This window comes from Cyanistes caeruleus, chromosome 25 (assembly GCF_971803275.1).
Source record: "Cyanistes caeruleus chromosome 25, bCyaCae1.hap1.1, whole genome shotgun sequence".
Taxonomy (NCBI): domain Eukaryota; kingdom Metazoa; phylum Chordata; class Aves; order Passeriformes; family Paridae; genus Cyanistes; species Cyanistes caeruleus.
Window position 1 is genome coordinate 819,545 of NC_141725.1, and position 11,778 is coordinate 831,322.

Below are 11,778 nucleotides of genomic sequence, written 5' to 3' on the forward strand. Positions count from 1 at the left end.
GACCTTGTCAGCATTCCCCAGCAGCACACACTGAAATAAGTGTACCAAGAACACTCACAACCCTGGTTTTGGGAGAAAGGACTTTATTGTGTTGCAGCCTGTGCAACTCAATCCTTCTTTGCAGCAGCTTTCCTCATGGCTGCCAGGACATTACTGAGTTCCTCCCGCTTCCTCTTGGCCCGAATGTGAGTGCCAACCTGCAGGGACAGAGCAGAGCTGTCAGTTTTTACCCAGTAGAGACTGGACAAACTGGGACTGCCACAAGTGTCACTGCTGTCACACCTCAAAACCAGGCAGAATGGTAAAGTGGTAAGATGGACTTGACCTCCAGCCAGGACTTTGCCATCATGTCTCAGCAGTACCTCAACACAGTTATTTGGTACACAAAAGGGGCTGCTTTCAGCCCTCATAACCACTACAACTCAAGGAACCCCATTTGAGGCCTCCTGGTTAATAGCACCCAACCTCAGTGCTGCTCCCATCTTCCCCACACCAGACATGCAAACCATGGAAAAATAACATGACAAGCCTGAATCCTGGAATTCAGGGCCTTATTGACAAAGTGTCTTTGCATCCATCTCCTGCTCTCCTACCCACCCCCCAAGGAATATTCTCTCCATCCACTGTATTACACCAGTGACTTCCGAAACAAATGAAAAAAACAAAGGTAATTAATTAATTAAAGCCAAATATTCCTAGGAGAGGGCAGAAAACAGGCACAGTAGTTTTTGCCATCATTTTTAATTGATTGACCCACCCGCTTCTTGATGAACTTCAGAGCACGTTTGTCCTTGGACACTTTCAGCAACTCCATTGCACGTCGTTCATAAGGTGCAAAGCCACAGACTTCCCTGATCATGTCTCGCACAAACTTGGTGTGTTTGGTCAGGCGCTGTGGGAAAGGAGGGAGGACACAGGTTTACAAAGCACTTACATGCTGGTTGATGCAAAGGGGACTCCAAGGGGCTGTGGCATACTCTCAGCTAGGCCTCAAAACAAGCCCATTCCTGGCGTGTCCCAAGAAAACTCTCTCTGGCAGATCCTGCAGAGCACGTGAGCTTGGCCAGGTGTGCCAGATCTTTCTTCAGGTGCGGGTCCGGATGTGCCACAAAGTGGTATGGACCAGCAGTTTTAGAAAAAGCAGGACCATAGCCAGGGTTTGCACTGCAGCACACGTCGGGCACCGCAGCTACACAAAGCGTATAATAAGAATAAACAATAGACCCAGATGTATTCATGTCCCGGAACATGCATTTATCGGACCTGTATACATATATACTAGTACGGAAATTCCGGGCAGTTTTGTAAGGGATTGCCTGTTGTTACCAAGCGAAGCAGAGTAAGAGAGGCTCTCAAAGGCACACAGCTTTCACACCCCGTCCCTCCCCGGCCGAGTCCACCGGCCCTCCCGGCCCTGTTCCGTCGAGCCCCGTCCGCCCCGCAGTCACGGGCAGCGCGCGGGTTCTGAGCCCTCCCATCTCTCCACAGCGAAAGCCCGGAGCACCAGCGCCTCTGGACGGGGCCGGAAGCGGTAGAGGGCTCCGCGCCGGACACACAAACACAACCGCGCTGCGTACCGAGGGCAGCGGGCCCGTTCGGCCGCCGCGAGAGGCGGGCGCGGGGCACCGCGCGCCAGCAGTCTCATACTCACCCCGCGACGGCGACACTGCCGGGGCTTGGACACATTCTTGGTCACCTTGTAGCCCTTGTTAAGGCCCACGGCCATGGGGTAGCGGATGGCCATGGCTACGGCGCCCGGGCCCGATGGACGCGGATGGACACAGACACACCCGGCCCCACCTGCCCCGCGACGATGGCGCCGCACCGGAAGGAACGAGAGCGCGCAGGACTCTGGGACGGGGCCATTTCCGGCGGCGGGCGGGGCCGAGGGCCCGCGGAGGAAAGGACGGGGGAGACGGCGCCCCCTGGCGGCGCGTCAGGTGTGCTATGCGGGGCTGGGGGATCACCCCGCCGTGGGGTCATTGTGGGTGTGAGGGGACAGCGGGGAACGAGGGGGAATCGCCCCCCCGTGGGGTCATTGTGGGTGTGAGGGGACAGCGGGGAAGAGAGGAGGGTCACCCCGCAGCGGGGGGTCCGGCAGAACTGCTGGTTCCCTCAGCTGTGGACGGGGCCTCGGGGTGCCCGCGCTGCAAGGCCGTACAGCCCTGCACTTACAGGCTTTTCCTCGATAAACTATAACTTTGGTATTGCTTGACCAGGATCTGATAACATTTGACAGACAAACCTAAAGAAAGAGATTAAACGATTTTGTTGGAATAAAAGGTACTGGATTTTCTACCTCTGAAAGAGAACTGAGGTGTACATGTTCAACTCCACTTTTCTGTTTTCAAAGACAGAATTTAATTTGTTGAAATGGAAAATATTTTCTTGAAATTGAAAATCTTGGATTTTAAAACAAATTAAAGAACTTTACATTCTGCTGTAGAGCTTGTCATTTCACGGCTGGTTCCTTTCATCCCAGGGCAGTGGTCCCAGCTCACCAGCTCAGAGCTGGACTCTTGTCACCCCCTCATGGCACAGATTCCAACAGAGGAATGTTCGTGCCTTAGGAGGGTGGGACAGATCTGACTCGGATGCCTTGCTCCACAGGAGGGCAGAGTATGAACCGGTGTCTGCGGAGTGGGGGTGATTGTCCTACAAAGGCAGAAGGAACTGCCTTTCTGAAATATTTCTAATGTTTCTGAAAGTCAAGAAAGAAAAATTACGAATGCCATTTTTTTTTTTTTTTTGTCAATCTGCACTTCTAAAATCAGCACCATCTTTGCTACTGAGAACTATTGCACGGGACAGCTGAAGGTCTCCCCATCCAAAAGCTTTGTATTCCTCACAGGAGGAGCTGCCACAGCCCCAGGCTGGAGGAGGTGTCAGCTCCCCTGCTGCCTTTCCTGCCACTGCCGATGTGCATGGAGCTGCCTTAGGATGGCTGCTCACTCACCTCTGAGTGTGCTGAAGAAGGGCCCTCACCTGCTCTGGCTGTGTGACCTCATTAGGTCCTAAAGTGGTCCTAAAATAAATATTTGCTTGGAAGAGGAGGAGGCGGCACCTGCTGCTTCCTTCTGCCTGGTCTGTGAGCACCACCCCACTAGCAGCATCTCTATAGGACTCTTCCCTCTCACACCGACTATTGCTACCTTCCCCTCAGGACATCTTTCCATTCATGCAGAAACATACAGATCTACAGTTCTCAAACTCCCCGTGGGTTTCTCATCATTTGACCTCTCTGTGCTGCACTGGACACCCCCCCCCCCCCAAACTGCACCATTTCCCAGAGGTAAGAGTTCTTGCTGTAATAAATTGAGATGATTCATGCTAACTAAATTGTAACTATTTGGAAAGTTATCATTATAAAGCAATAAAGGGAATTAGTGTTACAAGGCAGATGGACCCCTTTGCAGATACTACATGTTAAAAATAGGATACAGGATGTAGTTTTAAAGATAAGTAATGTCTGAAGACAGAATCGACCTTGAGCTGGACAAAGTTGTAACGACTTCAAGCATAAGGTCTAAAATTATGAAATGCAAGGCTAATTATTGGACTATAATGCTTACTTACATAGCACAATGCTTAGTACGCATGCACAACTTCTAAAGTTATTTAGAGGACAAGGAAGATGAGTGTAAGCCTTCATCCAAAGGCTACCAAAAGAAGACTGAAGACCCCCTAGCAACAAGTGAGGCATGCACTGTGAAGTCTAGTGTCATAGAATTTAAGAATTGAAAGTGGGAGGAAACTTACAAGAAACATTAATGAATCTGTATAAGCATATGGTAAGCATATATAAGTTTAGTTTGAATTGCTTGTTTTGTATGTGAAGTAGGATGAGAAGCCCTCTCTGTACCCCAGCTGGTTTTGCTTATGTTTTAATCAGATTTAATTACTGGCAAATCATATATATATATATATATATATATTCACTAAATTGTATTCATTTATACTAAATTGCTATTCAATTCACTAATTTTTTAAAAAAATTAAATTGCTATTAACTCAATAGACCTAGTTGTCTAATTTCATTCATTCATAACATTGCCTCCTATAGTTGCCTGCACAAGTCCCTAATAGAAAATCCTGGTTTTCAGTTTCCAGAAGCTTTTGCCCCATTCCAACATTGTTAAATGTCGTCTTCTACATTCCCAGCATTTGCAAATGGTTTGCATCTCTCTTGAATCTTTCTTTGGATTCTGCATTACATCTCTTCACTCTTTGACTTACTGCTTTCCTAGAAGCATTACAAGATGTTACCCATCAGGTGAGCCCAAGGACAGGAGGGCATAAAAAAGGTAGGTAAGGTAGAGGAAGCCTTGGGATTGGAGCCGAATCTGAAGCTGGGATGGACTGGTTCTGCTGAGATGGACATGTAGGGCTCAGTGGACCACAAATAGGCTGAACATCTTCAGTGCATCCTGGCTGCTGCAGTGATGTCCTGGGCTGTATGGACAGATGTACCTGGCAGGGGCCAAAAAGGGATTGCTCCCTTTTCCTGGCACTCACTAGATCACACCAGTGGTGCCATGTTCAGGCCTTGCAATACAAAAAAAACTTTGATAAACTAGAATAAATTCAGAAGAAAGCCATGAAGATGTCTGAGGTCTGAAGTAAGAGGAGCAGTGGAAGGAATGAGCCTTTTTCAACCTGGAAGAGAAGTGAGCTGAGATAGATCTAAAACAGCCACCTGAATTTCTGATTAACCAATGGACAACAAGTATAAGAATGATCTATCCCAATGTTGAGCAAGTACAACAGGAGGCCAGACTGACTGAGTGGAAAATTCTGCATCACATTTAAATACAAAAATTAAGAATGTGGGGGGTGGAAGCAGCATCAAAACTACCCAAGAGACATACACAGGCATTGCATGGACATCAGGAACAGAACTGGAAAAGCTAGAGCTCCTCTTTGTCGCCCTGAAAACTCAGCTTCTGAGCTTGCTGACATAGTTTTCTAAGGAGTTTCCCAGGACAGTAACTGTAAACATAGATATGTGTACATTCTTTCTGTTCCACGTCTTGTGATGGGCATCTCTCATGGCCAGTGCAGTGAGAAAGTGTTATCCTGACCATCCAATCCCTGGCTGTGGTCAGAAGCCTACAAATCCTGGGAGGAAAAAACTTTCTCTTCTTTTCACCACACCTCGACCTGTGTCCATGTAATCTATTCATCTTCAGCGGCAACACCTCTTGACCCCGTGAAAAACAATGTTCACTTTTCCTGGTAAATTTTAAATGGTTTAATTAAAAAAAAATAATAATAAAAAAAAAACCCAAAAAAAACCCCAATAGGACATAAAAACAATAAAAACAAAAGGTTAAAAAGGCCAAGTGCTTGGCATTCTGCCAAGACTACACCTACTGTCTTGGAGATATCCTTTAAATACCTTTGCCATTACACTAGCCTGTTGCATATTCATAGACCTTCATGCAAATTCAAACTTTTCCACTAACTAGTTTACATTTTCCAGGAACTTTTTAGTATGGCCACTCCTTGGGTCTGCCTTTTCAGAGCATGCATGTTTCTTGGCTTGTGGTTTTAATCCTCTTCTTATCACCTTTCAATATGAGCCTTGGCTCCTTCTTTCCACAGAGAGTAAGAAGCAGGGTCCCCAGTATCTGTTCATTGGGTGTTATCTCAACCAAGCAGACAGTACAAGCATACTATATAAACTATTACTACTATGCCTAAATTTTTGCTAATAGCAGAAATAAAGACTGTATTCATACAGCAAAGTCATTTTAACATTATATATATAACATTCATCCTAATACTTGTGGAAAGCCAATATTATACTATGCATCTATAACAACCTCACCAAAGACCAAGGAAAGAAGCAAAAGTGCAGTACCTTACTCTCCCCTGACTGCTCCGAGGTTATGAAGAGAGCCTGTTTAAGGGTAGGATTTTTCTCTTTTTTTTTATTTTTCTCTCAAGGATTTTTCTCCCATCTGTTGCTAAGAGACAATAACCACCAGGTACTTAAGAGAAAGAAGTAGCCAAGGAGGTGGGGGGAAGAGTGCAGCTGCACTCCAGTAACTGAGGGGACTTTTCTTGGAAGGGCAGAGAAATTATGAGATTTTGGATGAGGGTGAGGGGCTGGGTTGGGCTCAGCTCTTTCTCTCTCTATCTCTCCCCCTCTCTCTCGAAATTAGAGGGAACAGTCAAGCTGCTCCTATCGCTTCCACTATGGTGTCCAGCCCATTACTCTTTTCACCTACCACAAGTGAGACTTTTGCTGATACAAGCAGCCACTGAACTGGGACCATATGAAGACCCTACTTCACTAGAAAGAGCCCTCACCATCTACTCGGCTGCCTCAGGGGAAATCCCGGGATCCCCAAGACCCCTCTGCCTCCTGCTGGCTGTGAGCGGAACTGCACCAACAGGGAAAGTGGCCGCGAGAAGGCCGGGACCGGGTCTGTGGTTCTGGCTGGGACCGGGTCTGAGGTTCTGGCTGGGACCGGGTCTGAGGTTCTGGCCGGGACCGGGTCTGAGGTTCTGGCTGGGACCGGGTCTGAGGTTCTGGCCGGGACCGGGTCTGAGGTTCTGGCTGGGACCGGGGCTGTGATTCTGGCCGGGACCGGGTCTGAGGTTCTGGCTGGGACCGGGTCTGTGGTTCTGGCTGGGACCGGGGCTGAGGTTCTGGCCGGGACCGGGTCTGAGGTTTTGGCTGTCACGGGGTCTGTGGTTCTGGCTGGTACCGGGTCTGTGGTTCTGTTTGTTGTTGCTGCCATTGTTGTTTGTTTGCCTTGTTATAGACATATACATATTGTTAAAGAACTGTTATTCCTTTTCCCATATTTTTGCCCAAAAGCCCCGTAATTTCAAAGTTATAATTTGAAGGGAAGGGGGTCATATACTCTATCCCAAAGACATTCCTGCCTTCCTTGGCAGACACCTGTCTTTCAAACCAAGACATAGCACATGCTAAAAAGAGCCCTGTCTGTAACACAGGAGCCACAGAGAAGCTTCCTGCAGTACAGCTCATTCACAGTGTTCCCCAGGTGCAGGAGGAGGTGTATGGTAGCATACACCAGGCTTCAGGGTATCATTACCTATGTGTCTCACCCTCACTGGCTCCCCAGGATTCAAGAATTCTTCCAAACTATTAGGAAAATAAATTTATTGGCAGTTGAATACCGTGAAAGCACCACTGAGAACAGATGATCTGTCCAGGTAGGAAAAATGCCACTGTTTCCTTCCAATCAGACTGTGGCAGCCTGTGGAGCCAGAACCCTGGGCATGCCTTGTGTAGAGTAGCTGCTGTTTAAAGAGATAAATACTAATATTACTCTATATTACTCTGTATACTCTAAGGAAGGGATTATTCACATCACTCTCAATGAAATATTGGGCCAATAATCTCTAACACTGTGAGTTTTGTCTTTCACATACAGAGATGGATTTTATTCTCGTTAGACTTTCTGGGATCCAACTGTCAGTGTAGCCCCAATTCTCAGCAAACTGTGGAGTTCAGGTTCCCTCATCTCATGTGCAAAAATCCTAATTGTTTATCCATTTGGTAGTTTGGAGAGCACAGTGAAGGAGAGTGGGGCCTGGCTCTGAATGCAGTTCCTCTGAGTTCAAAAAGCTTGGTTATCAGCCCAGAGCAATTCCAGGTCTTCTCCAAGAATCACTTAAATCATTGCTGCACCAGTGGAGCTGTGGGAGGGGAGCATGCAACGCTCATACCCCTGCACTATTATTATATATAAAGCCTGGCACTCATCTGCATGCTAATAAAAACAAACCCAAGTTTTTTTTCAAAACAACCATTGGTGCTTAATTTTCAAATCTGCAGCCCAAATGCAGTTGGCTAGGTGCCCACCATCATAGAGTTATTTACATATTTTCCTCCAGCAGCTGCAGTAATTTGTTCTCTTCCTCATGCCTGGCTAGGCTGGCTCAGCCTTTGTCATGGTCTCACTGGAGAGAAATACTTTGGTCTAATGCTATTAAACAAAAAAACAAATCAGTTCCTAGTGGAGTTCAGTTTTTAGTGAAGAAAGTCAAAGTAGAAACCTTTGGCTCCACTTTGAAAGAGAATTATCTACTTATCCCATCATGTACTGTAACATGCTACATGTGTTTGGCAGTGCTGATTCCTTAATCCAGAGGTTCTGTCAAAGTTAAAGTTTACAGAGTAAAACATATGTGACAAGGAAGAAGATGGGCCTAGGGAGATAATGAGGTATGTGCATGGGATCAGTCTCTCTTGGACATATTGAATGAATAATCAAGGAGATTAAAGGAATGCTTTCTGCAACTCCAAAGTGTGCTCCACCCAAGATCTCAAAGTATTTAACAAGGGATAATTCATTAAGCTGTATAATGATCTTGAAACAGAACTAGATGACTATGAAGATTATTCAGTTAATACCTATATGTTTAGAGTGTCATGGAGTAGCTCTTTGAAACTGGCTTTCAGGTCGCAGAATAATAGGGAATAATAGAAGAATAGAATAGAATAGAATAGAATAGAATAGAATAGAATAGAATAGAATAGAATAGAATAGAATAGAATAATAGGGATAAATAGATTGATTTGAGTTTGGATTGGAAGGGACCTTAAAGCTCATCTTGTTCCAACTGCCTGCCATGGGCAGGGACACCTTCTACGTTCCATAGGTTGCTCTGAGTTCTGTCCAGCCTGGCCTTGGACACTTCCAGGGGCAGCCACAGCTGCTCTAGGCAACCTGTGTCTGGGCCTCACCACCCTCATAAGGAAGAATTCCTTCCCAATATCCCATCTAACCCTGCCCTCTGGCAGTGGGAAGGCATTCCCCCTTGTCCACTCCCTTGTCCAAAGTCTCTCTCCATCTCTCTTGGAGCCCTTTTAGGGGCTGTCAATACATCTCTCTCATTGGAAAACATTTTTCCAGTCCACAGCTGGGGACAACAGCAAAGTGATGGAGCACTGCCTCAGTTAACACTTGTGTTGGAGCTGCACATCCTTATAGAACAGCTCTGGCTAACCAGGGACCTACAACAGGAAGCCATTTGCTGTCCTGAGTTTGGTACAGTCAGGAGAGACCCAGCCCTGCCCCATTCTCTTGCAGCCTGTGCTCTGTACTGAATTTTGAATGCCACCAGTATCATATTACTTTTTTCTTTACCACCATCACACTGAGCATGCATGTGGGTAGGCAGGTGCAAGAATCAGGTGTTTAGGGCAGCCATGAAAGAGATTTGCTTGGATGGAGTAAATGGGCAGGAGCTACAGCAAATGAGGAAAAGCTTTTGTTTGATGGTGATATTTGCAGGCTTCCTCTGTACTGCTGTCGTGGTTTTAAAGCAGTAACTAAAAAAATTACTAGAAAACTTACTTATTTCTTGCTGTGAGATATGGATTAGAACAAGAGCAAAACAGGCTTAAAACTTAAAAGAAATAAAGTTTATTAATAAAAACTGTAAGAATAAGAACACCAGAATAAAACTTCCAGAAAACCCTTTTCTCCCCTACTACCCAACCATTCTCTTGTTCACATGAAAACATAGAGACAAAGAAACTTTGGTGTTTAAAACAGTCCTAATTCTTGATAGTGTCTTTTCATCACCCTTTGTAGAGAAACAGAAGTCTTCTTCTGCTAATCTATGGAGTTTCTCACATGAAAACATTTTCTGTTATAGCTTTCTATTTCTCTGATGCCAGCTGCCCAGAAATCCTGTCATCAGTTCACTCCTCCCATTTCACATCACTCTGAGGTGTGTATGGGTCAATGAGTCTAGGGATGTCATTTTTAAGGATGAGTTATTCAAAGGCAAAAGTTCTTTTCATCTGTCTCTGTGAGCTTCCCTGGAAACAGAAGTTTTCTCTTTGCCTCTCAAGGCCCCAAATCTTCAGCTATTACTTCTGCCCGCTCTGTTCCAGCACCTCATTGTATCACAATTACTCCACCTTTTGCTCAAAATCCACACTTTGAACACTCTATTCCTCCCAATATACTCTGTCATGAATTAAAGAAGCTTTTTTTCAGAAAGCTATTGTCCATCTCCATAGCTTTAACAGAAAAATATTTAATCTTAATTAAAGCATCTCCTTATTCTCTCTTCCTCATCTCAAACTTAACTCTTTTCTTCACTGTCTTTGATGGTTTTATGATGTCTTCTTCATGTTGATTATTTCTCTCTCTCTCTTCCTTCTCTCTCTCTGGGAAAAAGGAGTAATCTGTAAATCTCATCGAGGTAGTAAAAGAGTTAAAGTCTTGGAAAGCTGCAGATGTTCATGGTGTCAGGTTTCAGTTCAGCAGCAGAAACTGCAAACCAAGCCAGGCTGGCCGGCTCCGTTTCTCCCCCCCCCCGCCCTCTGCGGCCTTGTCCGGCCTGGAGGGGGAGAGAAGGCCGAGACAGCCCTGTTACCTCTTCAGAAGCCAGAAACCAAAGAGAACAAGAGAGCCCTGGCTTTAGATCTTAAGGTAAAGGTGGTGTTCACAAGTAAGTTCACAAGGTAAAGGTGGTGTTCACAAGTTGATCTCACTTCTCAATGGTTAAAACCGCTGCCAATTCTCAGAAATGACCAATAATTGGTCAAAAGAAAAAACTCCCATCAGCCTCCAGCAGCTTCAACTTCCCTAGCTCCCTAAACTATCTTAAAAGTAAAGTCACCCTAGGACAACTGCTAAACTCCAGTTCTGAGTATGAGAATAGCATAGATTTGTAGGGCTTAATTTGTTTTACACTGTCTGCAGAAATCTTGAATGTACAAAATAATCAGCTTCAGCATGGCCCTATGTAGTGTACTGTGAGAGGCTGTGTCATGGAGTTACTTTACCTTTAAGGGAGTTGGAGTTGCTGGGAAGTGCTTGAGGACTTTTCTCCTGACCAATTATCGGTCATTGCTGGGAATTGACAGCAGTTTAGGCCATTGAAAAGTGGGATCAACTTGTGAACCCTACCTTAAAATTTAAAAGCAGAGCTCTCTGGGTTCTCTTTGTTTTCTGGCTGTGGAGGGTGGCGGAGCTCCAGGCCTCCCGTCCCTGCCCAGGCCATGCGGCCGGGCGGGGATGGGGCCGGGCCTGCCCCGTCTCCCGGCCGGGAGATGGGGGGGCCTGGGGAAGGTTTTCCTCGGGCCTGGGCCGGGCCGAGCCGATCTCTGGCTCGGCTGCAGGTTTTGCTGTAACTAATTCACTAGAAACTGCCCAGTGAAGAAAGAGAGAGGCCCTGGACTTGCAGCGGGTTGGAGCAGCGACCACACGCTCCAGAGCAGCCATGAGGAACTTTCCATCACAGACGGCTCCAGCTCCTGTTCGGCAGAGATCTCCAAACCATCTACAAAAGCCTGGGCAAGATGTTAACTCTTTCATTACCCAGATGAGACTTGCGGATTAATCTTTTTATCCAGAGAGAGAGAGAAAGAAAGATTAACATGAAAAGAGACTTTATAAACTACCAGTGACAAGAAAGAAAAGAAGCTTCAGGAAAGGTAGAGAATTAAGAAGATGCTTTAATTAAGCTGAAATATCTCCCTGTTAAAACTATGGAGATGGACAATGAAGTCCTGAAAAGAACTCCTTTAATTCATGATATAGGATCTAGAGAGGAATAGTGTTCAAAGTGTAAATTTGAGTAAAGAGTAATTATAGTATAGTGAAGTGCTGGGAGATTAAAAGCCTTGAGAGGCAATGAGAAAACTGTTGAGAGATTTGAAGCCCTGAGAGGCCATGAGAAAACTGTTTTCTGGTGAAGCTCACAGAAACAGATGAAGAAGACCTTTTTTTTTTTGCCTTTGAATAACTTATCCTTAAAAATGCTATCTCTAGACGC

The 11,778-nt window shown here is 45.7% G+C and overlaps 1 protein-coding gene and 1 long non-coding RNA gene across 2 annotated transcripts; one reads left to right on the forward strand and one right to left on the reverse strand.

The window, feature by feature from the left end:
• Window positions 1-66: 66 nt before the first annotated feature.
• RPL36 (ribosomal protein L36) lies at window positions 67-1,853 on the reverse strand. Its single transcript, XM_086862844.1, has 3 exons — window positions 1,652-1,853; window positions 758-892; window positions 67-197 (listed from the first exon to the last, which is right to left on the reverse strand). The coding sequence occupies exons 1-3, from the start codon at window positions 1,742-1,744 to the stop codon at window positions 108-110; spliced, it is 318 nt and encodes a 105-aa protein (XP_086718970.1). The 5' UTR covers window positions 1,745-1,853; the 3' UTR covers window positions 67-107.
• A 3,839-nt stretch (window positions 1,854-5,692) lies between these two features.
• LOC111940352 (uncharacterized) lies at window positions 5,693-7,162 on the forward strand. The gene is made up of 2 exons (XR_002869479.2): window positions 5,693-5,912; window positions 6,168-7,162. It is a non-coding gene; the product is annotated as an uncharacterized LOC111940352 (long non-coding RNA).
• Window positions 7,163-11,778: the final 4,616 nt, after the last annotated feature.